At 41.2% G+C, this 23077-nt stretch overlaps 1 protein-coding gene and 1 pseudogene across 1 annotated transcript; both read right to left on the reverse strand.

Moving 5' to 3' along the window:
* Window positions 1-38: 38 nt before the first annotated feature.
* On the reverse strand, window positions 39-15491 carry LOC120052720. The gene is made up of 12 exons (XM_038999800.1): window positions 15374-15491; window positions 6648-6759; window positions 6302-6395; window positions 6092-6146; window positions 5739-5879; window positions 2596-2756; window positions 1939-2037; window positions 1639-1784; window positions 1301-1472; window positions 1063-1175; window positions 882-966; window positions 39-785 (listed from the first exon to the last, which is right to left on the reverse strand). The coding sequence occupies exons 1-12, from the start codon at window positions 15489-15491 to the stop codon at window positions 729-731; spliced, it is 1353 nt and encodes a 450-aa protein (XP_038855728.1). The 3' UTR covers window positions 39-728.
* A 1917-nt stretch (window positions 15492-17408) lies between these two features.
* LOC120052145 lies at window positions 17409-22666 on the reverse strand (annotated as a pseudogene).
* Between the last annotated feature and the right edge of the window lie 411 nt (window positions 22667-23077).

The following is a 23077-nucleotide window of genomic DNA, read 5'->3' on the forward strand; positions in this document are numbered from 1 at the left end:
TAAACAGAATCTAATCTCACACAAAAATGCAGGTCCCATGATGTTAGGTAGATTTTAAAAACAACAATCAGGTAACATGGTAGTGAAAAATATTGGGAAATTAATATTACAGTGATTGCCAGAGTTAGGAGTTGGGTTCTGAATGCTCAAATTATCAGAAATTGAGGCGATCTATGGTTTACAACTACATGAATGAACAGATATTGGACTGACAACACTTGGACAAGGATTACATTTTCCCATGTCACCCTGCGTACTCCGGAGTGACACGTAAATGGTGCGTTCAAGACAACTCGGAAACTCAAGACATTTTTTACTTGGACATTCGTTGTAGAAAGAGGAGGCCAGAGTTCTCCCACTTGGAAAGAATCACAATCAACCAATAGGAAGCTGTACGTCAGGACCGTTCAATTACGGTCCTGGAGGGCCGAAACACTTTGTTTCTACCTGGTAGTTAACTGCACTCACCTGGTGTCCCAGGTCTGAATCAGTCTCTGATTAGAAGGATGAAAACCAGAAGTGCTTTGGCCCTCCATGACTGACATTGAACAGCCCTGCTCTACACAAACAACTTATGTTAATTTTAACTCTGAGTTTCAGAATTGTCATGAATGCACCATAAGGCATGGCCTTGAAGGTAAAGCCTGAACAGTTTAAACCCTACATTACATTTGGTCCTCTACAGTAGGAATGTTAAGTGGTACTTCAGTGGTTTCCTCCATTTTATTTCAGTCCATATCTTGATCACCCACACTCTGGCGAAGGTATTCCTCATAGAGCTTCTTCTACAGGAAGGGAGATACACACACAGTTAGTGGTCAAGCACACACAGCACTGCATGCTCACACACACCACTGCATGCTCACACACTAACACACTACCTTCTTTGTCTTCACCACCTCCTGCACATAATCCAGCTTTTCCTGTAGCTGCCTCTTCTGTCGGCCAGAGAGAGTGGGCCGAGTCCTGCAGAGATAGAGAGAGATGCTTTAGGCATAATTAATTGATAACTGGTGGTACTTGAACAAGATGCCGCAGTTTGTGAGTGTGCTCAGCTCTTACCTGAAGGAGAAGCGGGCAAGGATGAGGAGTAGGAAGGAGAGGAAGATGAGTCCGCCACAACTGTAGAGCTGGTACTCCACGGACATGGAGTCAAACACTCTCACTACAGGAGCCTGTGGGGGGGGGGGGGGGGGGGGCAGCAGAGAGTCACACAAACACAAAAATTCCCAGACTCCGTATCACACACACAACCACGGTCAGACTAACAACACCGTCTCTCTCTTACAAATACACTGACCAGGTAGAGAGAGAGGGCCTCGATGCCGTCATCCCCCAGGGCCATCTTTAGCAGCTCTTTGGAGAAGCTGCCCAGCACCAGGACTGCCATCAGCATGAAGGGGACACTGAAGCCCAGAAAAGCCAACAAACAGCTTTTACAGCGCGCCCGCCGGTTATCTACACTGGTCTGCCTGAAAGAGAGGGTGGGGGGGGGGTTATTGTTGTGTTGGAAAGGAGAGAAGATCCGTGATGTGTGTGTGCTCGTGTGTGTGTCATCTACAATATCCTCCATACAGTCTTTTTATCAGCAAGTTGAGAATGAGTGTAGGTGTAAAACACACTGCATGCATGCGTTACCTGTCTTGGCTGAGTGTATCTGCAATGGCCTCAGTGATAAGATCACAGTCCTTCTCTAGTGAGTTGAGTGTGTTCTGGACTGTCTGGTTGATGGTCTTCTCGATGGTGCGACATGCCTCCTCAATCTGGTTCACACAGCGACTGGGCTGGGGTTGGGACAAGCAGGTGGCAGTGAAGTTCAAAACATAGTATACATACATTTTATTTATTTAGCTAGGATAGTCCAAGATTGCCCAGGTTGGCACATCCAGTGACTTTCAGGTGCCGTGTACAAAAAGGTGGGTGCGGTGCGGTAGCTACCTTGCTGGGGTTGGGGACATAGATGGTAGGCATGTCAAAGCCACACTTGTTGAGTCCCGGCCGCTTGCACAGCTCCTGGACTATCTGCATCATCACCCTCTGAAAGAGCCAATCACGACAGGGATACATTTTCTGATTAGCTAATGTTTGAAACTTCAAGCTGTTAGATTATAACAAACTGGCCAACTTCCTCCCAGCCCCTTGTCAACCTTGCTCATAATGTAGATATGTATACGGTGTGTGTAAGAGAATTTCCAGGTGAAATAAACACAAAAGCAGCCGTTGATAAAGTTAAAAAAAATATATATATATTTTAGTACAATTTGCAGGAGGGGAAAACCTCCAGCACAGAGGCAGAGAAAATGTCTTCCGAGCCTTCCCTGAGCTGGCACTAATATCCCAAGCACATATGTTCTTTAAACACATAAAAGACAAGGCAGTGAATCACACACTCACAGAATACAATAATAACCCGTGTGTCCTCGGAACTGGACAGTTCTCCTTCACAACTGGCCTCCAAGTCTAGTGATTAAAAACCTTGCACGAACAGAATCATGTGTATTACAGAAAAGGAAAAGTATAATACATTGCGTTAATAACTTAAGTAAATATGAACTTTATTCATCTTAAATTTCCCACTACAGTGTGTGTGTGTACCTGTCTGTCCGACTCTCCCCCAGCCTCGTCGGCCTTGCTGAGGTACAAGCGCAGGCGGTCACCGTGCTTCTCGTTGAGCTTCTCCACGATGTTGAGGGTGCGCTTGCACAGTGCCTGGCCCATGGGGTCAAAGAACACCAGGATGAGGTCACACAGCTCGCCTGGGAGGGAGGGGACAGAGACGAGCCTGTTATGTTCTTCTCAACTAGCCAGATAGATAAACAAAAGCAAATCTTTACACACAGATGGTGTGTGTGTGTCATGATGAAACACAGACAGAGATGAATATGAAAGCATGCGATAAAGTAAAAAGTACAGTACCAGTCAAAAGTATTAACACCTACTCATCTGAAGGTTTTTCTTTATTTTTACTATTTTCTGCATTGTAGAATGATAGTGAAGACATCAAAACTATGAAATAACACATAGAATCATGTATTAACCAAAAAAAGTGTTAAACAAATCTAAATATATTTTATATTTGAGATTCTTTAAAGTATCCACTTGATGACAGCATTGCACATTCTTGGCATTCTCTCAACCAGCTTCACGAGGAATGCTTTTCCAACAGTCTTAAAAGTAGTTCCCACATATGCTGAGCACTTTTTGGCTGCTTTTCCTTCACTCTTCGTGCAAACCAGATGGGATGGTGTATCGCTGCAGAATGCTGTGGTAGCCATGCTGGTTAAGTGCCCCTTGAATTCTAAATAAATCACAGACAGTGTCACCAGCAAAGTACCCCCACCTCCATGCTTCACGGTGGGAACCACACATGCAGAGATCATCGGTTCACCTAGTCGGTGTCTCACAAAGACCCGGCGGTTGGAACAAAAAATCTAAAATTTGGACTCAAGACCAAAGGACAGATTTCCACTGTCCATTGCTCGTATTTCTTAGCCCAAGCAAGTATCTTCTTAATATTGGTGTCCTTTAGTAGTGGTTTCTTTGCAGCAATTCAACCATGAAGGCATGATTCACACAGTGTCCTCTGAACAGTTGAGAGGTGTCTGTTACTTGAACTCTGTGAAGCATTTATTTGAGGCTGGTAAATCTAATGAACTTATCCTCTGCAGCAGAGGTAACTCTGGGTCTTCCTTTCCTGTGGCGGTCCTCACGAGAGCCAGTTTCCTCATAGCGCTTGATGGTTATTGCGACTGCACTTGAAGAAACTTTCAAAAGTTCTTGACATTTTTCTGATTAAGACATGAAGGTCAGTCAAAGTAATAATGGACTGTCATTTCTCTTTGCTTATTTGAGCTGTTCTTGCTGTAATATGGACTTGGTCTTTTACCAAATAGGGATATCTTCTGTATACTACCCCTACCTTGTCACAACACAACGAATTGGCTCAAACGCATTAAAAAGGAACGAAATTCCAATGAACTTTTAACCTCTCTAGGGTACGTGGGACGCTAACGTCCCACCTGACCAACATCCAGTGAAAGTGCAGGGCACCAAATTCAAACAGAAATCTCATAATTAAAATTCCTCAAACATACATGTATTATAAACCATTTTAAAGATACACTCGTTGTAAATCCAGCCACAGTGTCCGATTTCAAAAAGGCTTTACGACGAAAGCACACCAAACGATTTATGTTAGGTCAGAGCCAAGTCACAGAAAAACACAGCCATTTTTCCAGCCAAAGAGAGGAGTCACAAAAAGCAGAAATATAGATAAAATTAATCACTAACCTTTGATGATCTTCATCAGATGACACTCATAGGACTTCATGTTACACAATACATGTATGTTTTGTTCGGTAAAGTTCATATTTATATCCAAAAATCTCAGTTTACATTGGCGCGTTATGTTCAGTAGTTCCAAAACATCCGGTGATTTTGCAGAGCGCCACATCAATTTACAGAAATACTCATAATAAACATTGCTAAAAGTGTTATGCATGGAATTTTAGATCCACTTCTCCTTAATGCAACCGCTGTGTCAGATTTTTAAAAAACTTTACGGAAAAAGCACACAATAATCTGAGTACGGCGCTCAGACACAAAACCAAGCCATACAGATATCCGCCATGTTGTGTCGTCAACGGAAGTCAGAAATACCATTATAAATATTCACTTATCTTTGATGATCTTCATCAGAATGCACTCTCAGGAATCACAGTTCCACAATAAATGTTTATTTTGTTCGATGAAGTCCATAATTTATGTCCAAATACCTCCTTTTTGTTCACGCGTTTAGCCCAGTAATCCAAATTCATGAGGCGCGATCACTAGGTCCAGACGAAAAGTCAAAAAGTTCCGTTACAGTCCGTAGAAACATGTCAAACGATGTATAGAATCAATCTTTAGGATGTTTTTAACAAATCTTCAATAATGTTCCAACCGGAGAATTCCTTTGTCTTCAGAAATGCAATGGAACTCAAGCTAACTATCACGTGAACGCGCGTAGTCAGTTTATGGCACGCTGGGAGAGACCTTACTCAATCCCCTCTCATTCGCCCCCACTTCACCAGTAGAAGCCTCAAACAAGGTTCTAAAGACTGACATCTAGTGGAAGCCTTAGGAAGTGCAATATGATCCCATTTCCACTGTATTGGATAAGCAAAGAGTTAAAAAACAACAAACCTCAGATTTCCCACTTCCTGGTTGGATTTTTTCTCAGGTTTTTGCCTGCAATATGAGTTCTGTTATACTCACAGACATCATTTAAACAGTTTTAGAGACTTCAGTGTTTTCTATCCAAATCTACTAATAATATGCATATCTGGGCCTGAGTAGCAGGCAGTTTACTCTGGGCGCGCTTTTCATCCGGACGTGAAAATACTGCCCCCTACCCCAAAGAAGTTTTAACAAGGAACACCGGTTAACTGAAATGCATTCCAGGTGACTACCTCATGAAGCTGGTTGAGAGAATGCCAAGAGTGTGCAAAGCTGTCATCAAGGCAAAGGGTGGCTACTTTGAAGAATGTCCAATATAAAATATATTTTGATTTGTTTAACATTTTTTTGGTTACTACATGATTCCAGATGTGTTATTTCATCTTCACTATTATTCTACAATGTAGAAAATAGTAAAAATAAAGAAAAACTCTTGAATGAGTAGGTGTGTCCAAACGTTTGACTGTTACTGTATATTTACAAAATTACACACCCTACACCAGCATATTGTGGTGACCTACCCAGCCACATGATGGCCTGGTCCACATCAAAGGGGTACTTCATGTCCCCGTCCACCAGGCCAGGAGAGTCCACAAACGTCACTAGGCTAAAGCGTTTCTGCCGCGACGTGCAGATCTCAGTGCCCAGGTACTCAGACACACCTACAGGCAGAGCAAGAGAGCGAGAGCCCTTTAATTGAACGGTATTTTCATGCATTTCACTCAAAGTGCTGACTAATGTTTAGAATGGGCCGTCAGTCATGCTGCCATCACCATTGTATTTCTATCGCATCATATAACACAGGGGAGGGAGGTGTTTCCTGAGTCTTACTATGACGCAGACTAATGAGGTTGAATCAACTCTGAAGTCTCACCCTTGATCTCGTGTAGAGGTTTGAAGTGTGGGTAAAGGTGCAGCGTGGCATTTCCCTGAAATATAGCAAGAAACAAAAGTTTACATTCTGCGAGAAGAACAAATATCCACCGTGTGAGCACTTACTCAGTGAAAAGGTAAAGCCCCTCAAAGTACCTCAACCAAAATGCATGAATTGAGGAGCAAACTGAAGTGTACCAGCAGTACTCACTGTGAGAGACTCTCTCTTGCGCCCACTAGTAACAAAGCTGAAGCCTTGTGTCTCAATGGCCACTCCTGTACGCTGGATGTGCTCCTCCACATACCTGAAACAAAGTTACAGCAAACATTAACAAGCACTCTCTCTGGCTTTCATGTCCACACACACACACACAATGACACACATTAACAAATGGACCATGGGACATAATTACAATGAAGCAAAAGGAAGCATAGGGGACAGGAAGTATCAGTGTACAGAAAAGTCCCAGTCCCTGATGGAATACTTTTCAAAGTGCATCCTTCTCTCTACCTCTTCTGGCATTGTCAATGGTAACCTTGATTTGATTGAACATTACCAGTTGATGAAGGAGCTCTTGCCAGCAGAGTGGTTGCCCATCAACATGACAGTGATCTTTTTCCTGGGTGCCAGCAGAGTCACGCCAACTGACTGGGCCACTGCTACCAGCCCTAGAATAGAGACAGCAGATGAGGGATGTGATCAGGACAATTAGCTAACGTTAGATAAGCGAACATCGGCTAGCTAGCTATGAGATAAATACTAGCGGTAAACTTGCGCATCGATTTGATGAGTTTCACATAATGCTTATTTATCAACTTTGTTAGCTTACTAGTATTAGCCGCTAAGCTATAGCTAGCTAACTAATCTAGCTACCGCTAGCTATTGCTAACAACTCCTGCTGGTAGTTACGTTAAAGCGGCAATCCTAATTGAAATATTAACAAAGTGTCCTCCCCACCAGTTTCAGTAAAAAGCTGAGGGATGTGGCTGGAGAAATACAACAACTTCAAATCCATAGACGAAGCTATGTATGCAAGGGTGGTCGTGTAGTGTATCTGATTGGAGTTTAACTTTACAGTAGTACAATTGAATTCAAAACCTACATTTTTGACCAAACAACTCAGATGCTTATAAAAGGGTCTAAGATTAAATTGTTCGTTCTCTTATTTGTTCCTGACCTGCTGTGATGACACTTTATTTCTCTCTCCAACCCATGGCCTTTCAGGCTATGATTTCGCTCTCTCTGACCATGCTTAGAATAATGCCTTGTAATTCTTGTTAACGCCTTGTAACTTAAGCTTTATGCCTTGCATGGGAATCCATTCATTTCATAAAGTACTTAAATACACTTGTATTTAGAATTCTATTCCCAGACTTTTCTTCAATGCCTATTATTGTAACTCAGGTCTCCTTGCATATTCCTATTTGTACTATGGAGTCAGATAAAGATAATTAATTGAATGGGATAATTGCTTAGTCTTATGAGTCGCATGTGAGGTATATATACACACACACGAGGCAAAAAAAAGAAACGTCCTCTCACTGTCAACTGCGTTTATTTTCAGCAAACTTAACATGTGTAAATATTTGTATGAACATAACAAGATTCAACAAATCATACAAACTGAACAAGTTCCACAGACACGTGACTAACAGAAATTGAATAATGTGTCCCTGAAAAAGGGAGGGGGGGGGGTCAAAAGTAACAGTCAGTATCTGGTGTGGCCACCAGCTGCATTAAGTACTGCAGTGCATCTCCTCCTCAAACTGCACCAGATGTTCCAGTTCTTGCTGTGAGATGTTACCCCACTCTTCCACCAAGGCACCTGCAAGTTCCTGGACATTTCTGGGGGGGAATGGCCCGAGCCCTCCGATCCAACAGGTCCCAGACGTGCTCAATGGGATTGAGATCCGGGCTCTTCGCTGGCCATGGCAGAACACTGACATTCCTGTCTTGCACGAAATCACACACAGAACGAGCAGTATGGCTGGTGGCATTGTCATGCTGGAGGGTCATGTCAGGATGAGCCTGCAGGAAGGATACCACGAGGGAGGAGGATGTCTTCCTTGTAACGCAGTGTTGAGATTGCCTGCAATGATAACAAGTTCAGTCCGACGACGCTGTGACACACCGCCACCTCCAAAATCGATTCCACTCCAGAGTACAGGCCTCGGTGTACCGCTCATTCCTTCGACGATAAACTCGAATCCGACCATCACCCCTGGTGAGACAAAACCACAACTTGTCAGTGAAGAGCACTTTTTGCCAGTCCTGTCTGGTCCAACGAGGGTGGGTTTGTACCCATTGGCGACATTGTTGCCGGTGATGTCTGGTGAGGACCTGCCTTACAATCAGGCCTACAAGCTCTCAGTCCAGCCTCAGCCTATTGAGGACAGTCTGAGCACTGATGGAGGGATTGTGCGTTCCTCGTGTAACTCTGGCAGTTGTTGCCATCATGTACCTGTCCCGCAGGTGTGACGTTCGGATGTACCGATCCTGTGCAGGTGTTTTTAAAAAAAAATTTTTTTTACACGTGGTCTGCCACTGTGATGACTATCAGCTGTCCGTCCTGTCTCCCTGTAGCGCTGTCTTATGCGTCTCACAGTACGGACGTTGCAATTTATTGCCCTGGCCACATCTGCAGTCCTCATGCCTCCTTGCAGCATGCCTAAGGCATGTTCACGCAGATGAGCAGGGACCATGGGCATCTTTCTTTTGGTGTTTTTCAGAGTAAGTAGAAAGACCTCTTTAGTGTCCTACGTTCTCATAACTGTGACCTTAATTGCCTACTGTCTGTAAGCTGTTAGTGTCTTAACGACCGTTCCACAGGTGCATGTTCATTTATTGTTTATGGTTCATTGAACAAGCATGGTAAACAGTGTTTAAACCCTTTACAATGAAGATCTGTGAAGTTATTTGGATTTTTACAAATTATCTTTGAAAGACAGGGTCCTGAGAAAGGGACTTTTTTTTGCTGAGTTTATAATATACTGCATATTCACATATTACTGAACACTACAGTTAATGGTGATCCCGACGTAATATATCTTACGGATCATTTGGAGTTTATTTCATTAGATTCTCCGATATATATATAAACGAACACATGCATGGAGGAGAATATGCAAGCAACAGATATGTTTGAGTTACGGCAATCTCGAATTAATGACTTGATCAAGAAAGGCAAGAATGGTCTGACATTTAATTGACTAGGGATGAAATTCTTCATTACTGGCAATATGTTGGCATGCAAAAAAAAAAAAAAATCAAAGACGTTAATTCTATAGCATGTGTTTATACTTGGAAAAAGTGAATTGTGACACAAACTAGTGTTGAACATGCTTGATATGACTGAAGTCCCAGAGGACATCAGAGCGCAAAAGAGCAGTTGCAATCAAAACTTCAAGCATGCGAAAAAGAGCATGATTTGACAAGGTAATTTCTACATGACGCACAGAGAGATTTGTTATAACAGGGCACAAATAATCTCCAAAGTGATTTGTTGGAGTGACGTTGTTGGAACCTAGACTGAGGAAATCCAAACTCGTCATAAGATGCAGAAATCTTGGGATTTAGGTAGAGGCAGACCGTCTTGATTCTTATTGCAACAAAGAAGCTCAATCTACCCTAAAACTTAGTTGATTATTTGACGATGTGTTAATCAATTCTTCCTTTGCAACTCAATTTCTATATCCATATGTGATGGTTATATAGGTTACTTTTGTGAATGTGCTTTCTTTAATGTACACAGATTGCTAGATAAACTAATAGCTCATTTTAAAAAACACAAATAGTTTATTTTCCTATGCGTGGTGCATATGGCCAATGTATAGAAGTATGCGCGCTATGAAAAGTCATTGCTTTGTTTGTCACAAAATGGCCTTAGAACTTTCACCATTGATATGCTAATGTTGGGTTCTGTAAAACTAAGATGCTAATACATTTAAAAATTGCTTGTGAAACAACTGAACTTACACTGTAATTCTCACACAGACTAGAATTTGTCAGATTTATTTTTCCGTTGCTTGAAAGTTGTGATTTAACTTCAAGAATTGTTCTTGATTATTTAAAAATTCTGCTTATTTTGTTAATTTTCAAAGAGAATCCATTTGCTCTCAAAGGGAGGAGAGTTTCCAAGTTGTGTTTTAAATATCCTGTCTTCATGATAGTGATCTTTGATCATCTTTTATGTCCAGTACTTGTCCAAAGTTTGGACACGCCTACTCATTCAAGGGTTTTTCTTTACTTTTACTATTTTCTACATTGTAGAATAATAGTGAAGGCATCAAAACTATGAAATAACACATATATGGAATCATGTAGTAACCCCCCCAAAAATAAGTTAAATACAAATATATTTGAGATTCTTCAAAGTAGCCACCTTTTGCCTTGATGAAAGCTTTGAACACTCTTGCCATTCTCTCAACCAGCTTCACGAGGAACGCTTTTCCAACAGTCTTGAAGGAGTTCCCACATATGCTGAGCACTTGTTGGCTGCTTTTCCTTCACTCTGCGGTCCAACCCATCCCAAACCATCTCAATTGGGTTGAGGTCCAGTTATTGTGGAAGCCAGGTCATTTAATGACGCACTCCATCACTCTCCTTCTTGGTCAAATAGCCCTTACACAGCCTGGAGGTGTATTGGGTCATTGTCCTGTGATACTCCCACTAATGATACTCCCACTAATCCCAAACCAGATGGGACGGCGTATCGCTGCAGAATGCTGTGGTAGCCATGCTGTTTAAGTATGCCTTGAATTCTAAATAAATCACTGACAAGAACCAAAAAAAGCTGATACTGATATATCTGACTATTTAAAAAAAAAGATATATATATATAAATAATAATGAGTTACTACAATACTGAATGAACAATGAACCCTTCTATTTTAACTGAATATAATACATCAATAAAATCAATTTTATTAATGAAACATGTTCAATTTGGTTTAAATAATGCAAAAACAGTGTTGGAGAAGAAAGTAAAAGTGCAATATGTGCCATGTAAAAAAGCTAACATTTAAGTTAAACTCAGAACATGAGAATATATGAAAGCTGGTGGTTCCTTTTAACACGAGTCTTCAATAATCCCAGTTAAGTTTTAGGTTGTAGATATAGGACTATTTCTCTCCATTCCATTTGTATTTCATGTACCTTTGACTATTGGATGTTCTTATAGGCACTTTAGTATTGCCAGCCTAATCTCGGGATTTGATGGGCTTGAAGTCATAAACAGTGCTGTGCATCAAACATTGCTAAGAGCTGCTGGCAAACGCAGTAAAGTGCTGTTTGAATGAATGCTTACTAGCCTGCTGTTGCCTACCACCACTCAAGACTGCTCTATCAAATGATAGACTTAATTATAATAAACGCACAGAAATACAAGCCTTAGGTTCTTAATATGGTCAAATCCGGAAACTATCATTTTGAAAAACAAAATGTTTATTCTTTCAGTGAAATAGGGAAATGTTCCGTATTTTAACAAACGGGTGGAAACCAAGTCTAAATATTGCTGTTAGATTGCACAACCTTCAATGTTATGTCATAATTATGTACAATTCTGGCAAATTAATTATGGTCTTTGTTAGGAATAAGTGGTCTTCACACAGTTTGCAACGAGCCAGGTGGCCCAAACTGCTGCATATACCCTGACTCTGCTTGCACTGAACACAAGAGAAGTGACAATTTCCCTAGTTAATATTGCATGCTAACGATAATTTATTTTAACTAAATATGCAGGTTTAAAAAAATACACTTCTGTGTATTGATTTTAATTAAGGCATTGATGTTTATCGTTAGGTGCATTTGTGCAACGATTGTGCTTTTTTCTCAAATGCGCTTTTGTTAAATCACCAGCCGTTTGGCAAAGTTGAAGTAGGATGTGATTCGATGATAAATTAACAGGCACCGCATTGATTATATGCAACGCAGGACAAGCTAGTTAACCTAGTAATATCAACCATGTGTAGTTAACTAGTGATTATGTGAAGATTTCTTATAAAAAAATAAAAAATAATCAAAGTTTAATGCTAGCAACTTACCTTGACTCCTTGCAGCCACAAGGTCATTTTGATGCTGCACTCGCGTAACAGGTGGTCAGCCTGCCACACAGTCTTCTCGTGGATTACAATGTAATCGGCATCGAAAAAGACATTATCGATTGTTATGAAAACTTGAACTCGGCCATGCCGATTAATCGGTCGACCTCTAGTATGTACGGTACGGTCACTGTGGGGACGACGTCATCAATGCACTTATTGATGAAGCCAGTGACTGATGTGGTGTACTGCTCAATGCCTTCGGAAGAATCCCAGAACATATTCCAGTCTGTGCTATCAAAACAGTCCTGTAGCTTAGCATCTGTGTCATCTGACCACTTCTTTATTGACCAAGTCACTGGTGCTCCTGCCTTCGTTTAAACAGGAATTAGGAGGATAGAATTATGGTCAGATTTGCCAAATGGAGGGCGAGCTTTGTACGCGTCTCTGTGTGGCATAAAGGTGGTCTAGATTTCCCCCCCCTCTGGTTGCACATTTAACATGCTGGTAGAAATGAGGTAAAACGGATTTAAATTTCCCTGCAATAAAGTCCCCGGCCACTAGGAGCGCACATTTTGGTTCATGTCAATGCAGAGCTATACGGAGCCCTCCGCATTGCAAAAAACATTTGAGAGGTGCACGGCGATGCGGTACGGAGTTCAATTTGGCCTCTGCGTGCCTCTGGAGGCTACGCAATTGCGTTACACAATCCATACGGCGCCGCCGACCACATTTTCAGATCAAGCATAAATTGGTTCTTAACCATAAGATAGTTCCCTAAAATTACAAATACACTATCGCTTTAACAAATGTGTGATGAACATGAATATATTTTATGTGATTATTTAACCATTAAATGTACTTCTCTATTGAAATCCTTTTAACATTATGTGCCAGATAGAACCTTATGGCTGAGCACAGATTGAAGAAAAATAATACATACAAAAACATATTTTTGGGGGCCAGGGCTAAGCCAGGGTTTCCCAAACCAGTGTTGCCAACATAGCGACTTGGTCGCTATATTTAGCGACTATTCAGACCCCTCTAGTGACACATTTTCAAAAAAATCAACTAGCGACATATCTAGCGACTTTTTCTGGTGTTATTGGAGACACTGACGTGAAAACACATATTGTTCTTACTCTTCTTAGCGAGCAGCAGGTGCTGCCGTGGGCCCCACCCCCGTTCCAAAGTTCTCACGCAGCAGTCCCTCCCAGATGCAGTCAGAACAGGAGATGTTCACCCCTCCACGTCCAGACTGCAAATGAATCGCGCATGCGGGAAGCCGCCGCTGGCTGATCCCACCCTGGCTTACATTCAGGTTGGGATGTAAAATGTTCTTTGTCTAAAATAAATCACTGCACAAAAATAAAATCACTGCATTTGACTCACACAGCCTCAGTCATTTATTTACTCACCTTGTCCAATGTGTGTGTGCCTCTGTGACAAACTAAACATCTAGCTGGCTAGCTCATCATGTCTCAGTCTAAACTGTACACTCAAAAATACAGAAAGGAGTGGGAATCAAACCCTGAACTCAAAGGCTGGTTGAAGCCATTTAATGGAGATGATACACGGGCATACTGCCTATATTGTAAGGCTGATTTCTACGCCAAACTTAGTGATGTAAAAAAAAAACACATGACAACTCTAAAACATACTCAAAAGGCAAAGCCTTATAACAGTTCCACCCAAAACAAACTGCCATTTATGGTTAAAAAAAAATTACTCTGCAAAAAAGGCTGAGGCCACCATGGCATTAGCTATCGCTGAACACTGTTCCATGTCTGGTGTGAACACTGTTCCATGTCTGGTGAGGCTTGCTATGAGCACCAGCTGCCTGATAATGTTTTGCAGCTTTTTGGCACATCAGCTGCTTACTCATTTATGTCAGCTCCCTCAGTTGCTGAACCTGCCAGAGAGCCTTGACCAAAATGACCCACACTTTCTGTGAGCCTTTCTGTTTTTTTTTTAAATTAACCTGAATTTGGGCCAGACTAATTACCATAATTCTCACATTGCCATTGCCAGTTTTTTTCTATTGTCTCTTTTTGGTCCATTTAGATTGTTAATGTAGATTGTATACAAAAAAAATGTAAAACAGGTTATGGTTAAAAATGTTAATGTTTTACTGTGAATTGCTGTAGGCTCCTAAGTGGACCATAATGTTAAAAACCAAACCAAATTATGAAAACTAAACTAAAAAAATTAATTAAATAAAAAATTAAATAAAAAACTAAGTAACTCCGCCAGAGTGTCTCTGTTGGGTCACTTTTGCCGGTCCCAATTGTGACATAAAAAAACAAACAAGAATCGACAGAAGAAAGTTCATTTGTAGTTCTAAACATATTTAGGGTGTTTTTTTACTCACTTTGTCTCTCCCACGACGTTATTCCTCTCTCCAACAGCGTCCATCACAATTACAGACACATGGCCAATTATGCATATTAGGTGATGTCGTCATTTAGCGACTTTTAGGACAGCCAATAGCTACCTTCCTTACTGAGGAGTTGGCAACACTGCCCAAACTCATTCGTTTAACAAATTTGGAAAGCCCTGCCCTAAGCCACTTCTTTTACCTGGAGCCAGCCCTGCTCAGAACTATGCTTTGTTAAGATAGAACCTTATAGTCCCAACGTCTGATGTCTTCGTAAAATGCACTTTATAACATAAGGAAATAAAATGGTATCACTATAGAGTGGATGGACACAAACTAAGCACCTTTTAATGTAATATTACTAGCAAGCTACTAGCTAATGACGCGTTAGTCATAATCAATCGGGTGGGTATAAATTTGTTGAACATTCCAACAGGAATCTGTTGCAAAAACGTCGTAAATAACAAAGTTGTATAGCGGGCGAATAAGATACCGGGTAGGGAGTGGGCTATTTCATTATGTTTTTCACTCACCACGTTTATTACGAAAAATGTCTGTCCTCACTCTGGTAGCCTATGGACAAACATTAAGAATAAGTTACGTGGTGAGTTGATGCTTATTCGTTAGCTAGGTATATTGATCGTGCTAATTTACTTTATATGCGTTGTTTGTTGGCAACCTTGTACTTTGCGAAGTTTTTGTTAGATTCCTGTTTGAACGTGCGACAAATAATACCTACCCGAATCAATGAGTCATACCAAATATAGCTAGCTAGAATACAGGCTGAATGACATTCCGACTGCAAATGCCTGTTGAAATTGGTTGATCTCTTCATTTGATCAGACATTAGCTAGCAATCTAACTCACCACTGTCGGCATCGATGTACAACTGATGACAGTCTCGTAAAATGCGCTCATCGCAAGACACACTTCCAGATAACAAGTCGGCATTTGCCGCGATTCGGCTCTTGATTTTTCCAGACATCGCAAAACGTTAATCCAAACGTATGAATGAAAATAATAAATGTTGCTTTAAACGACAAAGTATTAGCTAGCTACTCATTCAATTTCAGACAGATCTAAATTGCCCCTCTTCTTACTCCGTCTAAATTTAAATCACCCCGGTCGGTTGTAGAGGAACGTCGGAGCCACGTAGTCAACCAGTATATGCAAAGCCTTTCGGGTAGTGTAGTTCTTGGTTCTTTTTCTTTGGTATCATGTCGTTTGCACGTGCCATCAGCTACATTGCAGTAGTGTGTGGTCAGTCATGTTACATTTTGTAATACAAAAAAAAGGACAAGATTTCACCACCAACTAACCCTAAACATATATACCAAAGTATAATAATTGATATGTTTTTATATAACACTTGGCTTCACCAAAAAAACAGACCAATATAGTTTAAAATGCCTTTTTGATCATGGCAATTTTTGATTTCGGTGTCAGGGAGTAACAAAGAAACAATGAGAGCATGTCTTCTTTTGAGCAAACCATGTTCCCATCAGCCCTGATTACAGAGGGAGTGGTTACAGAGTAGTCATTGGTGGACACCACTTTTTTTGTTACTCCCTGACCAAGGCCATGATGCCAAAACAGTGATTATGCTGCAGGGCCTTGCTCTGGCCAATCCTCTTGAACTTGAGGACAGTGTGTCACCACTTGAGGTCACACTACCTCAAAATTCCATTACTATATTCTACTCAACCTTGCACCAACATCAGTGCGAATCATCTTAGTACTTCGGCCAAACACGGTTTCCTTGGTTACCAGTCAGCATGCCTCTCCTTAGCGACCACCTCCAAGAAATTGGAGTGACTGAGTCAAGGTCAATCCAGTGGACTTGCCCGGCATCATCGCTCGCTTGCATTGGGAGCGCGCTCAAACTGTTACCTAGGTAACCAGAACAAGAATCTACATTTCAGAGAACTGCAATGTATGTACAAATAAAGAGCTGAATGGGGAACAATTATAAGTATAAGGAAACATGTTGCATCATATCCTGCTGTGATAATAGCCAAATCCTTATTGTTTTCATTGAATTTAGTCAACATTGTTTCTGCATAGATAAGACTGCCTTAACTTGTTGTTTATCAGTGTCTGTAATATTATAAGAGTAATCAATGATATACCAGTATCATCCTAGAAGTTGACAGCAACTGTTTCCATCCAAGAGTTGTCATTTTTTCTTGGGTTATCTACATAGCCATTATAAACCTACGAAGTAGATGAGGGACAGAGAAAGAGAAAGAAGCATGTGTTATGTCAACTAAACAAACACAAAATGAAAAATATAAGTAGTGTCCCTCATAAAATATATGAGGAAATTAAATTCTTTCTAGCCTGCTGACCTCCAGACCCAGCTCGTGGATCTGCTCTCTGTTCAGTTAAGTCAGTTAAGAACAATTTACAATGACAGCGTACCAAATGGCAAAAAGGCCTCCTGCGGGTATGGGGGATTAAAAAAACAACCAAAAATATATAGGACAAAACACACATCACGACAAGAGAGACACCACAACACTACATAAAGAGAGACCCAAGACAACAACATAGCATGGCAGCAACACATGACAACACAGCATGGTAGCAACAAAACATGGCAGCAGCACAAAACATGGTACAAACATTATTGGGCACAGACAACAGCACAAAGGGCAAGAAGGTAGAGACAACAATACATTACTCAAAGCAGCCACAACTGTCAGTTAGAGTTCCCATGATTGAGTCTTTGAATGAAGAGATTAAGATAAAACTGTCCAGTTCCAGTCGCTAGCTGCAGCAAACGGAAAAGACAAGCGACCCAGGGATGTGTGTGCTTTGGGGAACTTTAACAGAATGTGAGTGTTTTAGGTGTTGTATATGGAGGATGAGGGTTAGACAGAGGAGGGAGGAAGGAAGGAGTTTAAAGAATCCCACTGACCCCTGGGATGGCCCATTCCCCACAGTCTCTCCTCTTGATGGACACAAACTGCAGAACTGGCAGTTTGGACACTGGGTGTGACACTTGCTGTCCAGCTGAGTCTCTCTTCCACCTGTACGGCGGTGACACATACAGTAGAGACAGGTTAAACTACAGAGACTACAGTATGCAAATCTACCCCTAACTCCATAGGCCAGGGGTATTCAACTCTTACCCTACGAGGTCCGGATCCTGCTGGTTTTTTGTTCTACCTAATAATTGCACACACCTGGTGTTCCTGGTCTAAATCAGTCCCTGATTAGAAGGGAACAATGAACAAATGCAGCGGCACTGGCTTCAAGGTCCAGAGTTGAGTTATGGCGAGGATTCCACATAGCCTTTCAGAGGGCAAGGTCAGGGTGGAGCTACCTGGGTTGGGGGCCATTCCATTTAAGTTCCAGTCAATCCAGGAAGTACACTGAAATTCAATAAAAAAATAAAAAAACATTTCAATTTGGAACATTTATAATTTGGTTTACTTTCTGAATTGACCACAACCCTGGATACTACAATATTGCTTACACAAATTATCTTGCCTAGGGGGTAGGGGTGGCCAAAATTGGCCACAGGAGTTGGTTTGACTTTAAAGAAAATTTGTGGCAAGGTTAGGGTTAAGTTATCTGAAAAGTAGTGCATAGTTTAAGAGTTGATGGAATAAAGTGGGAAAGTTACCTGGTAGCAATCGGATCTGCTGCGTGATTGGGTCCTCACCGTCCAGCAAACCTCTCCCAATCAAACCAGTGCGGCCGCGAGGATTTCTAGAGGGGGCCAGGGGTTAGCTTACGTATGATGAATTGTATAGAGAATCAATTATTTAAAATTGATATGAGGGCATATACATGTAGAACTCTGTAGCAAAACACTACTTACCCAGCTAGCAATGAGGAAGCGGCCCTCTTCCGGGGGGCCGGAACTGATTGAGTCGGCCCGGAATCGGGTGTCGGACTCGGCCCAGAATCAAAATGAATGACTGCCCAGAATCGGCCCGATGTCAGCCGACTTTTCCGGCATCTTACCAGAATCCCCCCAGAAGCGGCCCGATGCAAATTCAAATAAATGTATACAAAATGATTACGATTTAGTCATTTTAAATATTACTATTATACATACAAATTATACCCATCCACCTTCAGAAGAAACACCATACACCTGGTGACCGTGCATGTTCCTGGCCCGTCACAGGAGTCGTTACAGCGCGATGGGACAAGGACATCCCGGCCGGCGAAACCCTCCCCTAACTTGGACGATGCTGGGCCAATTGTGAGTCACCTCATGTGTCTCCCGGTTGTGGCCGGCACGGGTGTCGAACCAGCATCTGTAGTAACGCAGTTTGCACTGTGATGCAGTGTCTTAGACCGCTGCACCACTCGGGAGGCTCCATCCACAAAGTTAATACTTATCTATTGCCTTGCACAAAGTATCAAAATTCTAAAATTGTACACAGGACTCTTAAAGAATTTAATTTAAATGTTAATTGTATTTTTTGATCACAGAGACAATGAGAAAATATGGAAAAATAATTAATGAAATGTTAATTATATAAAGCAGCCCATGTAATCATCAGCCAGAGTAGCCCCAATCGGCCCGAGCCCCAAGTAATACATTTGGGCCAGATAACTCTCACCGGAATCGGCCCGAGCTCAATCCCCGCATCCTAGCCATAAGTAATACTGCCGAAGGCGGCCCAGACTAAGGCCACATAACCTCGGCTGAGTCTGACTCTCAGCCAAGTGTCCCGACTCAGCCGGAATCGGCCCAGCTCCACTGTGCTAGCTGGGTAGTAACATGCTGCAGAATGCTAGTTTATCATTGGCTAGTCAATGATTGAATAGGGTCACACATTTGCCACAGCTGCTTCGGACAGCTCATGTCAAGTAGGCATTATGTTGGGAGATTTTAAAGATCCAGATACACAAGTGTTGGATTCTGGGTGAAGCTATGAACATTGCTATACTAGAGACATGATAGATCAGAAGTAATACTATAGTATCTGGGGGGTGATAGAGAATGGTTGTTACATCAGAAGTGAATGGTTATCGGTAGGAGACAGATGGTTTTGGAATGCGTAGGGGAGACGGGTGGAAATCTTAGAACATAACAATGTCACTGCAGGAGAGAGGTTAATGTATAACATTTACATTATGTCAGGATATGTTATTGTTAGCCATCAGGGATCCTCTGGGAGGAGAAGAGACACAGTCTGGTATCAATAACCATGACAGCCTTGAGTTGGGGAGGAGTGAGCGCTTTGGGGTAAAAGTCACGTTAGAACAGATATAACTAAGGTTCTGTCTAGCAACAGAGATGCATTGGCTGTTCAGATGTGGAGGAGGAGACTCAACCGAGGAGAAAGTGTTAAATATCAGTGCTTCTGTGAAATGTTGTTTGTCTGAATGCAGCTGTATCGACCCTTTGGGAAGAATTTAAATTAGTGAAGCTTTCCTAGTGTCCGTGGAGTCATTTACTCTTAAAATTAGAACCTAACAAGATTACATCAGCATCAACAGTATTAATACCTGCTAAGACTGATTTTCTTGGGGATTTCCACAATTTGAGCCAAAAGTGGCATCCTTGGCATATTTGAATGCTGTTGATGTTGTCTGTAAGTAGGAAGTTGTGTATTATGATGTAATCTTGCTAATGGTCACCATTGTAGAACTGTGTTGAATGAAGGCTCACAGTGGCATGACCTGCTCCACTTTCTAGTCTCCCTCGTGACTCCGCCTGTCCACATTGCCATCCAGAGCGTTAAACCGCAGGGAGAAAGACCTGTGAAATAATACAACATTGTAATAATACTTAATAATCATTAATATCAACTAATCAGTTATAACCAAATGTCAGTAAAACAGATGATAATATTAATTTGTAACTCTCTCTCTCTCACCCGATGTCTTGATCGGCCCATACAGGCTTGATGAGCACAGACGTGGCAGTGTAGCTCACTGGGCTGTCGGTCTTCCAGTCCTCTTTGTCATCAGGCACTGGGAACTGCTGTGTCTCTGAGCCGGGGTTTTCTCTATTTTGGTTTGGTCAGGGCGTGAGTTGGGGGGGCATTCTATGTTTTTGTTCTATGTTTTCTATTTCTATGTGCTTGGCCGGGTGTGGTTCTCAATCAGAGGCAGCTGTCTATCGTTGTCTCTGATTGAGAACCATACTTAGGTAGCCTTTTCCCACCTGTGTTTTGTGGGTAGTTGTTTTCTGTTTTGTGTCTGCACCAGACAGAACTGTTTTGCTTTCGTTCTCCTGTTGTTTTTGTTCATTTTTAAATTTTTTATTCATGAACACTTTAAACGCTGCACCTTGGTCCACTCTTCCTTCAGCCCACGAGAACCGTTACACTGGTTTTCATAGCTGATTTTGAAAAGGCTTTTGATAAAGTACGACTGGAGTTTATATATAAATGCCTAGAATATTTCAATTTTGGGGAATCTCTTATAAAATGGGTTAAAGTTATGTATAGTAACCCCAGGAGTAAAATAGTAAATAATGGCTACATCTCAAAGTTTTAAACTATCTAGAGGAGTAAAACAAGGTTGTCCACTATCGGCATATCTATTTATTATTGCCATCGAAATGTTAGCTGCTAAAATTAGATCCAACAATAATTTTAAGGGATTAGACATCCGTGGCTTAAAAACGAAGGTGTCATTGTACGCTGATGATTCATGTTTTCTTTTAAAACCAGAATTAGAATCTCTCCACGGCCTCATAGAGGATCTAGATACTTTTGCTATCCACTCTGGATTAAAACCAAATTATGATAAGTGTACAATATTACTTATTGGATCACAAAAAAAAATCAAATTTTACATTACCATGTATTTTACCAATTAAATGGTCTGACGGAGATGTGGACATACTCGTTATACAAATCCCAAAAGAAAGAAATGATCTCACTCCAATACATTTTTATAGAAAGTTAGCAAAAATAGATAAGATCTTGCTACCATGGAAAGGAAAATACCAGTCTATTTGTGGAAAAATCACCCTGATTAACTCTTTAGTCATATCACAGTTTACCTATTACCTACTGACCTGCTTTTTAAATTATATGAACAAAAAAGATTCAATTTTATTTGGAATGGCAAGCCAGACAAAATGAAAGGGGCTGTAACGCTGTCGTCTTCCTCGTCTGAGGAGGAGAAGTTTGAAGAATCGGAGGACCAATGCGCAGCGTGGTAATTGTTCATCTTATTTAATGAAGTGAACAACTCAAACTACAAAAACAACAATGTGAAAACCGAAACAGTTCTATCTGGTGCAGACACACAAAGACTGAAAACAACCACCCACAAAACCCAACAGAAAACAGGCTACCTAAATATGGTTCCCAATCAGGGACAACGATTGACAGCTGCCTCTGATTGAGAACCATATCAGGCCAAACACAGAAAACCAACACAGAAATAGAAAACATAGATTACCCACCCAACTCAAAAACTATGGTCAGAACGTGACAGGGCCCTATTTATATAACGAATATGAATTCGGAGGACAGAAATGATTAAAACCTTTCATTGCTACCCATCCCGGATCCGGGATTTCTGTCATTAAAAACCCTGACTAGCATAGCGTAGCCTAGCGCCAGAGGGTAATCATAAAATATAATTTCATGAAATCACAAGTGGAATATTGCAAAACACAGCTTAACCTTTTGTTAATCCATCTGTCGTCTCAGATTTTGAAATGATGCTTTACAGCGAAAGCAATACATGCATTTGTGTAAATGTATCGATCGCTCGACAAAACAATAAGAACAGCTAGCGTCAGGTAACTCGGTAACAACAACCAGCAAAGCAATCAAATGAATCGTTTACCTTTGTTGATTTTCAGTTGGTTTCACTCACGAGACTCCCAGTTAGACAGCAAATGTTCCTTTTGTTCCATAAAGATATGTTTTATATCCAAATACCTCCGTTTGTTTGATGCGTCATGACCAGGAATCCACCGGAAAAAGCGTTCGCGACAACGGCGAAAAAAATTCCAAATGATATCCATAATGTCCACATAAACATGTCAAACGTTGTTTCTGATCCAACTTCATTGTGTTTTTCACATATCTATTCGATAATAAATCAACCAGGACAGTTGGCTTCTCACTAGAGCGAGAGAAACAATGGCTACCTTTCAGATTTACGCAAGATTCACCCGGAGAGCCCCCACCTGTCCACTTACCCAATGTGCTCTTGCAAGCTCATCCTTCAAAATAAAGGCCTGAAACTACGTCTAAAAGCTGTTGACACCTTAGGGAAGACATAGAAAAAGAGGTCTTATTGATGAGACTTCACATATGCAATAGGAAGGCATTGGAACACAGAGCTCTCAAAATTAGTGCCACTTCCTGCTTGAAATTTTCTCAGGTTTTCACCTGCAATAAAAGTTCTGTTTAACTCACAGACAAAATTCTTACAGTTTTGGAAACTTCAGAGTGTTTTCTATCCTAATCTGACTATTATATGCATATTCTAGTTTCGGGGGATGAGAAATAGGCAGTTTAAAATGGGTACGCATATTTTGCCATATGTTTAAATTGCGCCCCCTATCAAGAAGAAGTTTTAAATATTAAAGCATTAGACCTCCACTAAAGGCATCAGTCATACAAAAGTTAT

Source organism: Salvelinus namaycush, chromosome 8 (genome assembly GCF_016432855.1).
Source record: "Salvelinus namaycush isolate Seneca chromosome 8, SaNama_1.0, whole genome shotgun sequence".
In the NCBI taxonomy this organism is placed as follows: Eukaryota; Metazoa; Chordata; class Actinopteri; order Salmoniformes; family Salmonidae; genus Salvelinus; species Salvelinus namaycush.